Source organism: Branchiostoma lanceolatum, chromosome 1 (genome assembly GCF_035083965.1).
Source record: "Branchiostoma lanceolatum isolate klBraLanc5 chromosome 1, klBraLanc5.hap2, whole genome shotgun sequence".
Lineage (NCBI taxonomy): Eukaryota > Metazoa > Chordata > Leptocardii > Amphioxiformes > Branchiostomatidae > Branchiostoma > Branchiostoma lanceolatum.
The window spans coordinates 41245205-41263145 of record NC_089722.1 but is presented as its reverse complement, the minus strand read 5'-3'; the positions used below and the strand labels follow the sequence as shown (position 1 = coordinate 41263145).

The window sequence follows — 17941 nt, the reverse complement described above, 5'->3', positions numbered from 1 at the left end:
TACGTTCCTGACTAGACTGAAGTACAAGTAAGCACAAGCTCCATATATACAAAAATCTCTTCTGTAGACAGCAATGGCACAATACTCTTTCTAAGATGTAAGTTACTTGGACGGTGCAATATGGAGTCCGAGTACCGAATCTTTATATGTTAACGTTGTAGGCTGAGTGAGAATACCATCGTTTGTGAGTCTTTGTAGTGTAGCATCTAATGCTTTTGGTACCTGGTTGAGATTTTCCTATCAGCGGCGACAGTATATCTGCCAATAACTTGGCACTACAATGAGTAATAGATTTATATTTTTGTAAATCAACACAATCTACACAGGCAAGGGTGCTTCTTTCAAATGCCATTATATTTGGGATGAATACAGACAGGGTTTTAGGCAACACCTCAGGGGCAGAGGCATTTCTTACTACTGGTATTACGATTGCTCTGAATATATTACTGAAATTGTACGAATGTATCTCAAGAAAATTGCTTGTTTCTTAAATACTTCAAGAACTCAAAACCTGTGGATGGATCTGTGTGATATTTGGTAGACAATTCTAGCCATTTAAATATCACATATGTATATCTACATGTATATATACCATGTAACGTCAAATATATATTTGAGTATTGGTAATTTGTTAAATAAGATTATCAACAGATGTGCTTAATGCAGATAAGCTGCTTGTTGGCCTAAGTACCGTCTATAATACCTTCACAGAAATCATTAATCATTAAGGTTAAATCATTAATGATTAATCTTAGGACATATGTCGCCAAACACCTTCCTTTTATTCTACAGGGTGACATATTTTTGAAAAGGCAAAAATCAACAAAAGTAAAGCAGTTTTTTTAAGTGAAATTACACGTACACGGACTTCCCTCAAACTCCCCTCAAGTTTAAGTTTAACATAATTTTTGAATCCCTTAGAATTTAGAAATTCAATAATAATAATAAGTCGCCAAAACATTCAAAACACGCTGCATAAAATTGTTATGTATGTCTTTTCTTGGTAAAGTTTTGCCATGTTCAAGAGTTCAATTAAACCTTCTTGCATGTACAGTATGTTGAAGTCAAACTGACATGTAATATAGCTGCTAAACACTTATTACTAAAACTACTTGTAGAAATTTTACTATTGTCAAATGCATTCCATGGCCATGTCCTGCTACTTACACTGTATTATTCTTTGTTGGCAGGGCAACATGGGAAGAAATTTGCGAAACGTGCTGATTATCCTTCTCATTATCCTGAAGGATGCCGAAAGCTGGTTCCTCGGCCAGAAGCCAAAGAATGACTGTAGGAGTAGGTGTAGATCCTCATCGTGTATATGCACCGAGATGGACCTCACCCGCATCCCTCAAAACCTACCACGATCTATCTCTGACTTAGGTTTGAGAAGTAACCAGATACCAAGTTTGCCAGGGCTAACAAGGTATAGGAACTTGAAAAACTTGTACCTACACTGCAACCAAATAACTAGCATTCCGTCTGGTGCATTCTTAACACTACCAAAGCTGACAAAGCTAAACCTACGCTCCAACAATATCAGTAACATTCCGCGTGGTGTATTCTCAACTCTAAGAAACCTCGCAGAGCTGTACCTAAGCCACAACCCAATAACTAACATTCAGCTGGGCGTATTTTTAAAACTACCAAATCTCGCAAAGCTGACCTTATCTGACATCAAAATAACTAACATTCAGCCTGGTGTATTTTCAGAACTGCCAAAGCTCAGTTACTTGACTCTAAGCTACAATCAAATAACTAACATTCAAAATGATACTTTCTCAAATCTACCAAATCTCGCAACGTTGCACCTAAGCAACAACCAGATAAATTCCATTCAGTCAAACGCATTCTTCAGTCTACCACAGCTTACCAAGTTGTACCTATCCAACAATCAACTAAGTAAGATTCAGGCTAGTGTATTTTCAAATCTAACAAATCTCGCAAGGTTGCACCTTTCCTTCAACAGAATAACTAACATTCACACTGGTGCATTCTCAAATCTGCCAAAGCTTACAGAGTTGTCTCTAAAAGGCAACCAGATAACTTACATTCAGCCTGGTACATTTTCAAATCTGCCCAAGCTAGACACCCTGTGCCTTGACCAAAACAACATAATTGAGATCCTGCCTGGAGCATTTTCACATTTAAAAAGGCTTGTAACTTTGTATCTGGATTCAAACCAGATAACTAAGATTTGCCTCAATACAGTCTCAAATTTGCCCCACCTCCAAAACCTGTACCTGGACTCCAACAACATAACTGAGATTCAGCCAAGAGCATTTTCAAATTTACCACAACTGCAAAGGTTGCGCCTGGACTCCAACCAGATATTTTCCCTTCCCATTTCAGTATATAACATGTTGGCATCTATTCCTTATGTAAAGATTTGCGACAACCCCTGGGAGTGTGACTGTAGGATGGTTCCTCTCAAGTTAGAAATGAAGAGGTCTCGTTTGTTTGAAAACGAAATAGTATGTTCCCAGCCCGCCATGGTCTCTAAACAAAAGCTTAAAGATGTTGACCCTGAAAGCCTGACCTGTGAAGGGATAACAACTCCTACAGTGCCACCACTAGCCACACTGCCTGCCAATCCAAGTAAAATATCAATTATGTCTGTTGACGGCCAATTCGAGGGTAAGAACAGCTCCTACAACGGCACCACTGACCACACTTCAGGCTATCACTGGCTGTTTAAACAAAGTACTGGCTCAACAGCACCCCATATAGACACCACATTCACCACACTACCTGTCAATCAAAGTAAACCAGAAAACAACAATTCCCATAAATCTGCTCCCAGTTTCCCCCTACCTGTTCTCATTGGCTCTGTCTGTGGCCCAATAGCTGTCCTGATTGGTGCCATAATTCTCACAATCTGGTGCAAGAGGAGGACCAGGAATACTCATTCAGGTCAAAATCACAAAATTGTTTCCGAGAATAGAATTCTAGCGGCCTTAATATCAAATCTTCTCTATAGTAACAAGACGAAAGCACAAGGCCATTACAAAACACCTGAAGGTGCAGGTCCAGGTGCAGGTGCAAGTTTTGAAGATAAAACTGTTGATTTGACTGAAAGTTTGAGCATCACAAACAACTTGGCTACTGTTACAGCAGTGGCTAGTGATATCGATCACGATCACCAGTATGAAGATATAGACAAACAAGACACACTTAATCAGACAGAGCAGGGTCAGTCTAAGGCCATCACTAAATCCAACACAAAAACCACAGTAGCTACGGTGACCAGTGTTAATGATCAGACAGGGCAGGGCCACACAAACGACCTTGCTACTATAGTGACCAATGATCATGATCATGAGGATATGGAGAGCCAACATGATCTATCGGGGCAGTGCCAGTCCCAGGCCATCACTGAACCCAACACAAACTCCACAGTAGCTATAGTGACCAGTGGCAACGATCAGACAGGGCAAGGGCAATCTCAAGCTACCACCGATGAGTTGTTGGCTACAAAAAATCCAATATACACCACAGGGGCGGCTGTCTTAGAGCCTAATCCTGTGTACAAATGTAGAAGTGATCAGACTGGGCAGAGCAAGGCTACCATCGATGAATTGGTAGATGGCAGAAATTCAATATACACCACAGAGCCGGCTGCATTAGAGCCTAATCCTGTAAACGTGTACAAATGTGTCAAAACAACATCAAAGAGTGAAGGTGCAGGTCCAGAGCAACCTAATAAAAACAAGAGCCTTGGAACACTAAATAGAAATATACATGTTCCTCCAAAAAGCGTTGATGCCCTGTTAGCAGTTTTGCACCCCCACCTGCATGAAAACATGGATACATCACAAAATAATCCCAAGTCAAATGATGCAGGTCTGATGAAACTTACTAAAAATCAAGGCCCAGCACTTCCAGCAGCCAACAAAAACAAACCCACTAAACATGAGCCTCCTGCACACCCCCACCCCGTAAAGACACTGATGACTTCTGAGAAACCAGATGATGTTGAAATTGTTGATAAAGAGCAACACATCTACGAAAATCATGACTTGAAATAGCTTGCATGGCATTTAAACTGGCTGACCAATTCTGATTAATTCGTTTTATAGAGGATATCTTATAACATTAATTCCTTATGTTGTTTTCATATACTGTATTATGATTACAAGTAAAGACTGTAATGTATCATAATTAAATATCAAAATCACATAATAGAAAAATTTAAATATATTTGACTGTGGTATTACATTTAGATATGTTCAAATACAATATTTTTTGCAAAACAGTTGTATAAGATGTATGGCAACTTCTATGGAACTTACTAAATGTACTGTACAAAATACCATGTCCTTGTGTAGTGTACCTTTGTGCAGTGAAATATTTTACTCACAAGCTCTGCTATCATTATAGCGATCAGAGAATTTACTAGAGGAAGAGGGTGGAGTTCAGGCAACCCGCCCGACATGATGATGATGATGATGATGATGATGATGATGAGAGTATTAACATTATGCAATAGTTTTTAGCACAAAATTCTACTGTAGTAACAGCCTCGTGCACTATAGCAGTCCAACACTGGCGAAATTTAAGACTGATCTACAGACGTAACCAACGATTTGTTGATTGCCATGTTTACAGAGCAGGTTATAAATGCATTTGATGTTCAACTTGATGCATATATCATACGTAGCTTAGTAAACATTATACTACTTATAATATTCATGCAATATTTTCTGCAATGATCGCTGCATATATGGCTGGTTTATTGGTAGCACTCTTTGCGTGCAGCCATGAGCTGAATCATGAGCTCATCACATTTCATTTTTGTCATTTTCAAACTAAATAGTTGTTAAATATTGCAGAAGCCCAAGCCTTATAAGACAATATTGGTGAAAGCAACATTGAGGAAAAACCTGTGTTTGTATATGAGAGGAAGTGGACCCAATATTTAGACTGTAGGAGGAAGTAGTTGTATCATTGTTGTTTAAAGATAAAGATAAAGATTGTTGTTTCTTTAAAGAATGACTTATATTTAAATTTAGCTTTTATGTTTAATATCTAGTACACATGCTTTCGCAACTGTGTGGCCCGAGGGCCAAGGAAACGGATATGGACGCCGTCCTATATACCATAAAGTGCGTGATCGTGAAAGACTGGTAACTTAACTGCTTTAAGAGATCAATATACAAAGTACATACATGTACATTGCACTGTAAATATATGTTGCTTCCCACAAACACAGGAAGTGACTTGTATTAACCTTAACCTCCTTCATGCTGCCTAGCCTTAGTGTCAATGTAGTAAGTTCCAGGCCTCCCTTCACCAACCAGGGAAGGAGTTGGTTAGACTATGGGAGGCCTGGAACTAATCAGGATGATGCTCAAACTACCTGCTGCCTAACCCCGTTACCAATAGATAATAAAGTCCCGAACGGCTAGTTCAATGTGCTTAAGATTAAGACATTATGTCACACATGTCATGTATCAAGACCGTCGAAACTCCTATTTTTCCTAACACCTGGTCACTCCAGGCACCTACAACATGCTTGTTGTGCTGCTCGGATTCAATCTAAGACCAGAGGAAAAATGTAAGACATTTTGTGTTACATCACATCACATCACCTGTACTGCATCCGTTTGCACAATTTTACAATGTATTTCGCTGCTTCAAAGGGTGTACCCGTACAGTTACTTATGAATTGTGACTTTTTAGAGGTATCATGCTGACTACACAATGAAAAACAGGAACTTAAAAAGCACATAATACTGCCTACTGTCTACTTTTTGTCCATATTACTTACTGACTCACTTAATTTGTCCATATTAAAGCAGCACATTTCCGAAATACTCTGTAGAGGGTGGTGGAACGTAATGAGATGAAAGTCTTCTCCACACCATGTTTTAGTTAAAATCTAAACGTCCTGTTTTACTTAAAGGTGAATAAGGATTTATTTGGCACTTATTTTGACAAAAATGTTAGCTTTCAGAACTCATGGTCTCACCTGAAAGAGTTGACTATGCATGCTGAAGTATATGCAAATGCCTTTTTCTGAGAAGGCGAGTCAACTGCATATTAGGAGGTACATGTAGACATATTCATGTGTAACCACCCAACCTTACATCCATGGAAACAAATTTAGCAGAAAATATGCGAAAGTCAAAGATTTTCTCGCTAGTCTCCAAAGGTTTTGGAGGTATTACAGATTCTGAAGTAAAACAGGTCCTGGAGTAAACAACATGCTTTAGTATCAATTTTCAAAGATCTAGGCTCAGACAATTAACAGCAACCATATATCGAATAATACTATTCTAAACTGTCTGCCATACCCTGCTACTGCTCAGCTGCTGAAGCACGCATCCACACGCAGCAGCAACAAGGACGAAAATTCCTTCACGACTTCCTCGCCCAGAAGGTGTCAACCGAAAACGTTCCTATCTAGACTTAAGGACAAGTTTAGAAAAACTCGAAAGGTCAGTCGTTTTCGTAAACAGCATCGGCACATTACTCATTCTGAGGTGATGGTGAATCGGAGGATGCAAATAATTTGGATTCTAAGCAGCGAATCCTTTCAAATAAGAAAAAAAAACTATCTGGAAGGTACAGGCTGATTGGGGAGACTAAGAATTAGCAAATGTAATTCAGGCTTTACTTGTTAGCCCAGGAATTGAGATAAAACGTACATGGTGTACTTAGATGTAGGTAAGGTACAATTGAAGGCGTGCAGGTATTTCTTATGTCTTAGTCTAGCTTTCACATACTGGCCTGCACCAGGGTTAGGATAAGGCTACAGTGAAGATGAGTAGAATAAATGCAAGAGATGCAGGTTAAATTTGCCTGGTGCATGTAAATTTGAAAGTTGCCTATAAAAAAAGTGCGCGCATGCCGAAAACTGCAGTTCTCCCAAAGGACTAATGGTCACCCCCAATTTATGTGTTAAGGGTATGCATACTATTTGAAGTATATGCAAATGCCTTTTTCTGTGAAAACGAGTCAATTGCATATTAGGAGGTACTTGTAGACGAGCTCATGTCAAGCCACCCAGCCTTGCATTTGCATCCATCAAAATATTTTGATTTAAAGAAAATTATCGCTAATCTCCCGCCAGAGTTTCAGAGGTATCACTGTTTCTGTAGAGTTAGGCTACAATGAAGATAAGTAAAAAAATGCAAAAGGTACAGGTTAAATTTGCCTGGTACACGTAATTTTGAAAGTCATTATATAACAGTGCGCGCAAGCTGAAAAATGCAGTTGAAGCTTTTAGCAACAATATGGCTAGAATGAATAAGGGCGGGGTTTATGTCAGCAGACTTATGTCCAGCCGAAGCAGGTGATTAGGGTTTGCATGCTGAAGTGTTTGCAACTTCGTGAAGCTCTTTCTTCGAAAGTGAATTAACTCCGATTAGGAGGTAGACTTGTTTATGCGAAACTACCCAATGTTATATCCCAGACCATCTATATTATGATATAAAAGACAATAAAAACATTATGTATTAATATCATTACAATATTTTTGTTAATCTCCATCCATAGGCTCGAAAGATTTAATAGAATTACAAATTTCCAAGAAAAACAGGCCCTGTAGTAAATAACATGCTCATGTATCAATATTCAAATATTTAGGCTCAGACAATTAAAGTAACAATATGATTATTGAATAATGCTGATGAGATGTCATCTAGCCGCATGGACGATACAATTTTGAGTTTGAGCACCGACTCCTTTATTTTGGATTAAGTCCTAGATTACTCGCTATCTGGAAGGTCCGGGCTGTTCACTGAGATTCAAAGATATATATAATAAAAAAAACGAGATTCAGCGTTCCGGTCAAGGGATTGGAATACCATCTAAATAAGCAGGTTACTTTACCTATGTTGGTTGCAATTTACTATGTGTCTACAAAACCAGTACGAATTGTGAATAGACAGTTACTAAAGTGGCATTCAGTAGACTATGTTAAAGAGCTCAAATTGAAACGAGGTTCATCATCATCGATTTCATTTATGATTGTATTTTGACTACAGCATGTCATACATAGTGTAATTCAACACGTTTCACATAGATGCGGATGAATCTTTTTCTTTCATACTAATGGAGTTGAAATAGATCTTAAAAGATTCGCTTTTGAACCATTAAGTTGATATATTATGTTGTATAAACCTATAAAGCTTTGCATTACTACAGAAGACCAAAACCGCACCAAATCTCTCCTTGGTTCTTGGACATTATCTTCGAATATGATCATGCTGAATGTTTTCTTTGATGTGTGGCATATCAAGGAAAAAGAGGTCAAAATGAAATGAAATGGTTTCGACATGGAGGAAAGTGTATATCTGAGTAAACTCACTCCCTGAAAATGTGCGTACCAAGGGTTGCACGTACACAGACGTTATCCTCATATTCTTCGAAATATAAGGTTCCGCATAATTTTTTCTGGATCTAAGAATCAGCAAACCATATTGATGTGGCCGAAACAAACAGAAACTGGCAGAGTTTATAATGAATGTATATTCCTTTGATAAGTTTGGCATTATGTTTTGCATGTACTTGAATGTTAAAGCTCTTCAACTGCCATATGATATAGCTACCAAGAAACCATTGCCATAACTGCCTGCATCATTTTTGATGTTGATTTGTTAAAATTTCAGTGCAGGTCCTGTTTCTTACGCGTATTGTTTTTTTGTTGGCAGGGCAGCATGAGAGGTACACTTTACATGCTGATTTTCATTGCCATTATACTGAAGGATGCCAAAGGCTGGTGGTTCATCCAGAAGCGAAAAGATCTTGATAGTGTACCCCTAAAGAGCCCAGATGACTGCAAGAGTAAATGTTCTACTAAGTATTATAAATTACCGTTAGCCTGCAAATGCACCAATATGGGCCTCACAAGCATCCCTCAGAACCTGCCAGCATCCATCTCTGGCTTGAATTTGAAAGATAATCAGATTACATATCTAAGTCTGTCAGAGCTCACAAAGTATAGGGACCTGACAATATTGAACCTATACTGTAACCAGATTACTATCATCCCGCCCGGCGTATTTTCAAATCTAGCAAACCTCACAAAGTTGTACTTATCCAAAAATCAAATAACTAGTTTTCATTCTGGTTCATTCTCAAAAAATACCAAAGCTCACAGAGTTGTTCCTCACTTTCAACCAGATAACTAAAATTCAGCCTGGTACATTCTCAAATCTACCAAAGCTCGCAAAGTTGGATCTAACCAAAAACAGAATAACTAACATCCAAACGGGTACTTTCTCAAACTTACCCCAGCTACACACTTTGTACCTGGGCCAAAACAACATAATTGAACTTCGACCAAGAGCATTTTTAAACCTACATCAGCTCAAAATTTTGTTGCTGAAACACAACCAGATAAGTAAGATTCATCCTAGCACATTCTCAAATCTACCAAAGCTCAAACAACTGTACCTAAACTGCAACAGCATAAATGAGATTCAGGCAAAAACATTCTCAAATCTATCGCTCCAACATTTGGACCTGCAGTCAAACCAGATATCTGTCCTTCCCCTGTCGGCATATAGCATATTGGCATCTATTCCTGTCGTCTACATTTGGGAAAATCCCTGGCAATGTGACTGCAGGATGGTTCCCATTTGGGTAAAGATGAATGGGTCTAGTTCGTTTGACAGCCATATAGTATGTTCCCAACCTGCCATGTTCTCTGGACAAAAGCTTAAAGATATCAACCATAAAGACCTAATTTGTACACTGGAATCAACACCTTCAATGGCACCATCAACCACACTGCCTGGCCATCCAAGCAAAATATCAACTTTGCCTCATGCAGGCCGATTAGACAGAGGTAAGAACTACTACAATAGCACCACTTTCCACGTCCACACGTCTCGCTCTCACCGGCACTTCAAGCAAAAGGATGTCTCTACGGCACGCCCTGTAGGCACTACAGTCATCAAACTGTCTCTTAGTTCAAGTAAACCAAAAAGCGACAATTCCCATAAATCTGCCCTTACTGAGAGTCTTCCCTTAAACTGTACATTGGCAACAACTCCTATGATTATGGCATCATTATCCACACTGTCTGGCAATTCAAGTAAAATATCAATTGTGCCTGTATTAAGTTTAAACAGCTCCACTAACCACACTTCTCGCTTCAAACAAAATGCTGGCCCAACAGCACACCCTGTAGGCACCACATTCACCACAATGTCCGTCGATCAAAGTAAACCAGAAAACTACAATGAATCTGCTCCAAATCCCCCCTTACCTGTTCTCATTGGCTCTGTCTGCGGTCCAGTAGCAGGCATTGTCCTGATCGGTGCCATCGGTCTCACAATCTGGTACAAGAGGAGGACCGTGAATCCTCCTTCAGGTCCATGTCCCAAAATTGTTTTGGATAATGGTAGTCCAGCTGCCTTGCAACCAAATCATTTCTGCGAAGATGTGGAAACACCACGGAATGGACACCAAACATCTGGAGCTGTGGGTCTTGAAGACAGAAATATTGGTTTAACTGAAAGTTTAAGCAGGAAAAATACCACAACTACAGTTACTGTAGCGACCAGTGATCATTATTACCTGTACAAATATATGGATACCCAAAATGATCAGACAGGATACTGTCAATCTCATGCCATAATTGAATCCAACACAAATACCACAGCTACAGTGAATGTGATGATTAATGGTACTGGCCAGACAGGGCAGAGTCACACAGGGGCCACTACTCCTTCTTTGGATGTTACAAATCTATCACGCAATTCACTGTTAGCTGCCTTACAGTCAAATCCTATGTATGTAGACGTGAAAACACCCCCAAATGACCCACCGTCTACTGAAATAACCAGTGGTCATTATGAGACAGGGCAGGGCGACTATCAGGCCATCATTGACCCCAAAACAAGCAGTACAGCTACTGTATATGCAGTTACCAGTAACCATGATCAGACAGGGCAAGGACAGTCTCCGGCTACCACTGATGAATTTCCGTGTGATAGATATCTTCTACACAGCACAGAGTCGGCTGCCTCAGAGCCGAATCCTGTGTACAAATGTAAAAATGACCAGGCAGGGCAGGGCCAGTCTCAGGCTATCAATGGTGAATCACCAGATAGTAAAAATCTCATATACAACACAGAGCAAGCTTCCTCAGAACCGAATCATGTGTACAAAATGTAAAAAATGATTAGAAAGAGTAGGCTCAGACTCAGAACAACATTGATGAATTGTTGGATGGAAGAAACCTTATATACACCACAGGGCAGCGCATGTGTACAAATGTGTTAAAACGGCACCAGATCCTTATATTAATGATTATAAGCCCAACATATGAAGGTCCAGGTCCAGGGCAAACTGATGAAAACAAGACTCTTAGACCACTTGATTGAACAAAGAAATAATCATGTTTCGACGATAGGTGGGAATTTCCCAGTACACTCAATCAAACGTGCAGATGTCCTGTAAGGTGTCTCACATCCTCTTCTGTGTGAAAATGCAGACTGTCACAAAACTGAAAGATGCAGGTGTAAGAGGCTTTGCATAAAACGTGGCTTATCATCTATTATGCTCTTACTACATCTTAATATGATTAAATACAGTCAACTAAGATAAAGTATATCAGTATGGATCAAATGTACATATTACCTTAACAGCAAAAGGAAATATATTTTTGACTGTGTTTGAATATGATAACTTTATTGCACAAGAATTGTCACATACATAAAGTAGTAACTTGCATGTACCGTCTACTACTTGTGAAGTATTTCATGGATTAGTCTTTATTTTACTGATTTATTGGTAGAACTCTTTGCAGCTATCATGCAATTGTGAGATCATTCCCTTATCACCATCGATATCTTTAAGTGAGATCTTTGATACGTGAAGAAAGGCTAATACTGTAGTCGTTAATTATCGTGGTAAAAGCTATAGCCTTATAAGATAATAGTGATGAAGGAAACATTGGAAAAAACAAAATCAGTGTGTGTGTGTGTGCGAGAGGAGGTGAAGCTAATATGTTAGAGCTAAATGATGCTGATCCGGAAGAACTGGTTTTCCAACAGTAGAGATTGCTGAATAAAAAGACTCTTCTTATACAACCAAGAGATTGATTCAACCGACGTTTCGGTTACCGTCTGTCACTTTCTTCAAGGCAATTCGGACTAGTTCACACCTTGCACTGTCGGTTGAATAAATCTCTTGGTTGTGTTAAAAGAGTATTTTTATTCAGTGACTTATCAACGTGATGAAACTATTCACGGAGTAGCGATTGCTATCTGCCAGAATTAGCAGGTGATTCTAATTACTAATATCGAGATTGGAGTCTCTGACGACAGACAGGATCGCATTCAGAATCCCAGGCAGTACGATCGGAGATTCTACCAGTCCGATCCCAATCGTAGTCTCTGTCGACAGACTCTGATTGCAACGGTAGAATCATAGCTTCGGTCAAATCGCAATCTCTATGTACCCTAATTTGTATTATATTTATAAAAGTAATTGTATTATATCGTATAGCTTTCCAAGAATACAAAAAAAGTTTTAGATTTAAGGTTTCATTGTATCATTACCTAGGATGTGTTAGATTTAAGGTTTCATTACCTACTACAGGGGAAAAATTCCCCTTTCATTATCGAAAGTTAACTGTAAAATCTTAACACACTACTAGTTACTGTATCAATATATACTGTGTCTATTGTCACTATTGATACATTATACTACACTGTAAAATACATGTTACTTTTCACAGATTACTATAAATTGTACTCTATTAATATATATACAGTGGATCATCATCATTGATATATATTGTTTGTATCAATATACATATATAACTAGAAGTCTACATATAATACACTGTAAACTACAGAAGGAAATTGTATTAACCTTAAGACATTAAGTCACACCTGTTGTGTATCAAGAAGTTCTTACCTCCTCCTTTTCCTCTATCTGGTCACTCCAAGCACCTATAACATGCTTCTTGTGCTGCTCAGATTCAATATAAGACATGAGGAGAAATCTTAAGACATTTTATGTCAAATCGCATCATATCACTAGTCCTTCACTTCACCTGTACTGCATCCGTTAGAAATTTCACAATGTATTCTGCTGCTTAAAAGGATGTACTATGTACGCATTTTATTTCTAATGAATGATGACTATTTTTAGAGGCATAATACTGACAATACAATAAAACAGCAACTTTAAAAGCACATAATACTGCATACTGTCTCCTCTTTGTCCGTTTCAAAGCAGCACATATCATTTTGTCGGAATGATTAAGGAACAAAGTATCAAAATCGACTTGAGATGACAAATATGTCACAAAACTAAAAGGAACAGACACGCAGTTTTTGATATCACTGATTTCGAGCTACCATGGTGTCTCTAGTTCACACAAGTTTATCTAAAGTTGATGCAAAACCTTCATTGTCCGGTGCTTAGGCTACCATGTGATCTGTATCACTGCAATACTACATAAATACAGTAGGTGGCAAGAATAATGGTAAGATGGTCTTGTGTTTAGGGTTCTTGACGAAATGTTATGGGTTCGAACCCCTGGCCCCAATGCTGTGCCCTCGAGAAAGGCAGTTTACACCTTAATTTCTTTACTCGACTTAGGTGAAAACGAGTAGGAACGTCCTCTTGGATGGGAGATAAAGCTGGAGGCCCCGTGTTTGAGGAGAACCACACCTTGAGCACATATAAGATCTCACCGCACTTAAAGAAAAGAGTACAGGTATCCATCCCGGTGTGAGTGAATTGAATCTTACAGACGTGTTTTACTGAAAGGTGCACATGTATACTTGATAGGTAAAGATGAATAAGGATTTATTTTGCACTTATTTTGACAAACATTTTAGCTTTCAGACCTTTGTTCTCCCAAAGAACTCATGGTCTCACCCGAAACAGTTGATTATGCATGCTGAATTATATATATGCAAATGCCTTTTTCTGAGAAGGCGAGTCAACTGCATATTAGGAGGTACATGTAGACATGTTCATGTGTAACCACCAAACCTTACACCCATGGAAACAAATTTAGCAGAAAATATGCCGAAAGTCAAAGATTTCCTCGCTAGTCTCCCCCAAAGGTTTGGGAGGTATTACAGATTCTGAAGTAAAACAGGTCCTGGAGTAAACAGCAAGCTGAAGTATCAATATTCAAAGATCAAGGTTCAGACAATTAAGGTAGGCATAAAAATTAGAATAAGCTAAAACTGTTTGCCACACCCTGTTACTGATCACCTGCTGAAGGACGTATCCTACAAGCGCAGCAGCAACAAGAGGGCTAAAATCCTTCACGACTTCCTCGCGCAGAAGGTGTCAACCGAAGACGTCCCTATCTAGACTTAAGGACTAGTTTGGAAAAACTCGAAAGGTCAGTCGTTTTCGTAAACAGCAACGGTACATTACTCATTTTGAGGTAATAGTGAATCGGAGGATGCAATTAAAGTGGAGTTTAAGCAGTTAATCCTTTCACATAGGACAAATCCCCTATCTGGATTAACAAATGTGATTCAGCCTTTACCTTTTAAGCCCAGGGATTGATATAACACATGCATTATGCACTTAAATGCAGGTAAGGTACAATCGTGGTGGTATTTCTTATGTATTAGTCTAGCTTTCACATACTGACCTTCACCAGAGTTAGAGTAAGGCCCCATGACAGTGAAGATGAGTAAAGAAATGCAAGAGGTGCAGGTTAAATTTGCCTAGCCTCTACCAGGCTCCGCCGGATGGCTGGAAAAATAGTAGAAATTGGCCGTAATAGAGTGAATAGTGTGCCAAGGGAGTTAGCTACGGAGGGAGTACATTCTGCCATCGATGGCAGAATGTACTCCCTCCGTAGCTAACTCCCTTGGCACACTATTCACTCTATAACGGCCAATTTCTACAATTTTTCCAGCCATCCGGCGGAGCCTGGTAGAGGCTAAAATTTGCCTGGTGCATGTAATTTTGCAAGTCACCATATAAAAGTGCGCGCATGCCGAAAAATAACAATATGGCTGGAATGAATGAGGGCAGGGATTTGAACAGCCGGCTTGTGTCTAGTTGAAGCAGGTGGTTAGATTATACATGCTGACGTCTATGCAAATACGTGTAGCTTTTTCTGCGAATGTGAATCAACAGCACATTAAGGGGTTGACATGTTTATGTGAAACTGCCCAACGTTACATCCCAAACCATCGATATTATGATATAAAAGACAATACAAAATATGTATTAATGTCATTACAATTTTTCGTCAATTTCCACACATAGGCATGAAAGATTTAAATTACACAGTTTGGAGAAAAAACAGGCCCTAGAGTAAACAACGGGCTTAAATATCAATATATAAATATATAGGCTCAGACAATTAAGGTAAGCATATGATTATTAGATAATGCTGATAAAATTTTGAGTTTGAGCACCGAATCGTTTAGCTTGGAATAAGCCATAGACTACTCGCTATCTGGAAGGCTGTTCATTGAGATTAAAACATTTTTAGTAAAGCCACTGAGATTCAGAGTTCCAGTCAAGGGATTGAAATACCACTTGCACCTTAACCTGCTGGTTGGTTGAAATTCACTATGTGTCTACAAAACCAATACGAATTGTGAAAAGACAGTTATTAACGTCACATTCGGTAAACAGACTATGTTCAACAGCTCAAATCTAAATGGGGTTCATCATTATCATCATACGATTGTATTTTGACTACAGCATATCATACATTGTGTAATTCAACACCATTCACATATATACGGATTAATCTTTTCATATTTAATATCAATGTAGAATCTTATGCTTCCTTAGATGTCGTGCATCCCCAAAAAGGGAAAAAGCAAATATGAAGCTTTTTTGTAATTAATGGGGTTGAAATAGATTACTTTTAAAAGATTAGTTTTTGAACCATTGAGTTGATATATTATGTTCTATAAAAATTAAAGACATAGCATTGCTATAGAAGACCAAAACAGCACCAACTCTCTCCTTGGACATCATCTTCTAATGTGATCTTGCTTCACATATGATATAGCTACTAAGCAATCGTTGCCATAACTGCCTGCAGAATTTTCAATCTTTAATTGGTAACATTTCATTGCACGTCCTGTTACTCACACGTTTTGTTTTTGTTGGCAGGGCAGCATGAGATGTACACTTAACCCGCTGATTATCCTTCTCATTGTACTGAAGGATGCCAGAAGCTGGTGGCTCATTCAGAAGCCAAAAGATGACTGCAAGAATAATTGTGAAATCTCTCTCTGTACATGCCTCAAGATGGGCCTCACTAGCATCCCTCAGAACCTGCCAGCATACATATCTGTCTTGATTTTGTCAAAAAATCAGATTACATACTTTAGTCTATCAGAGCTCACAAGATATAGGGACCTGACATATTTAAACTTATACGGTAACCTGATTACTATCATTCTGCCTGGTGTATTTTCAAATCTAGCAAAGCTCCAAGTGTTGAACCTATGCAACAATCAAATAAATAACATTAAGGCTAGTGTATTTACAAATCTACCAAATCTCGCAAGCTTGTACCTAAAATACAACAGAATAACCAACATTCACACTGATACATTCTCAAATCTGCCAAAGCTCACCAAGTTGTCCCTGACAGGCAACCAGATAACTTACATCCACCCTGGTATATTTTCAAATCTGCCCCAGCTAAAAACTCTGTGCCTTGACCAAAACAACATAATTGAGATCCTGCCTGGAGCATTTTCAGATCTAGAAAGACTTGGAACTTTGTATCTGGAGAAGAACCAGATAACTAAGATTAACCTCAACACAGTCTCAAACCTACCCCACCTCGGAAACCTGTACCTGGACTACAACAAAATAACTGAGATTGATCCAAGAGCATTTTCAAATCTACCACAACTGTTAAGGTTGCGCCTGGACTCCAACCAGATATCTGCCCTTCCCCTGTCAGCATATAAAATGTTGGCATCTATTCCCAATGTATGGCTTTCCAACAACCCCTGGCAGTGTGACTGTAGGATGGCGCCCTTCAGGTTAAGCAAGAATGGGTCTCGTTCGCTTGAAAACCAGATAGTATGTTCCCAGCCTGCCATGTTCTCTGGGCAAAAGCTTAAAGACATCAACCCTAAATATCTAAACTGTACGCTGGAAGCAACTCCTTCAATGGCACCATTCACCACACTGCCTGTCCATTCAAGTAAAATATCAACTTTGCCTCATGCTGGCCAATTGGAAAGTGGCACCAATTACTACGATATCACCTCTTTCCACACGTCTCGCTATCACCGGCACTTCAAGCAAAAGGATGTTTCTACAGCACGCCCTGTAGACACCACATTCACCACACTGCCTCTTGGACCAAGTAAACCTGAAAGCGACAATCCCCATGAATCTAATGTTACTAAGAGTCTTAGTTTCCCCATAAAATGTACATTAGCAACAACTTCTACAATTATGGCATCATTAACCACACTGTCTGTCAAACCAAGTAAAATACCAACTGTGCCTGTTGCTGCTCAATCTGAAAGTTCTAACAGCTCCACTAACCACACCTTTCGCTCCAAACTAAATGCTGACTCAATAGTACGCCCTGTAGGCACAACATTCACCACACTGCCCGTCGATCAAAGTACTCTAGAAAGCAACAGTTCCAATAAATCTGCTCCAAATTTCCCCCTACCTGTTCTCATTGGCTCTGTCTGCGTTCCAATAGTTGGTGTTATCCTGATTGGCACTATCATTTTCACAATTTGGCACAAGAGGAAGAACAAAAATCCGCCTTCAAGTCCAAGTCCCAAAATTGATTTGGATGACGGCAGTCCAGTTGCCTTACAGCCAAATCAATTCTACGAAAATGTGGAAACACCAAAGAACCGAACCCAAACATCTGAAGCTGTGAGTCCAGCCAAACGTATTGACAGAAATATTGGTTTGACTGAAAGTTTAAGCAGCAAAAGTACCACAACTACTGTTACTGTAACGACCAGTGATCATTACTACCTGTACAAAT

General features: G+C 39.1%; 2 protein-coding genes across 2 annotated transcripts; both read left to right on the top strand.

Annotated features, from left to right (window-relative positions):
- The first annotated feature begins 1331 nt into the window (after positions 1-1331).
- On the top strand, positions 1332-9137 carry LOC136443131 (uncharacterized). Its single transcript, XM_066440218.1, has 3 exons — positions 1332-1407; positions 3115-3398; positions 8985-9137. The coding sequence occupies exons 1-3, from the start codon at positions 1332-1334 to the stop codon at positions 9135-9137; spliced, it is 513 nt and encodes a 170-aa protein (XP_066296315.1).
- Positions 9138-10891: 1754 nt separating this feature from the next.
- On the top strand, positions 10892-17659 carry LOC136442639 (carboxypeptidase N subunit 2-like). The gene is made up of 3 exons (XM_066439587.1): positions 10892-10997; positions 16394-17004; positions 17645-17659. Exons 1-3 carry the CDS (start codon positions 10892-10894, stop codon positions 17657-17659), a joined length of 732 nt encoding a protein of 243 aa, XP_066295684.1.
- Positions 17660-17941: the final 282 nt, after the last annotated feature.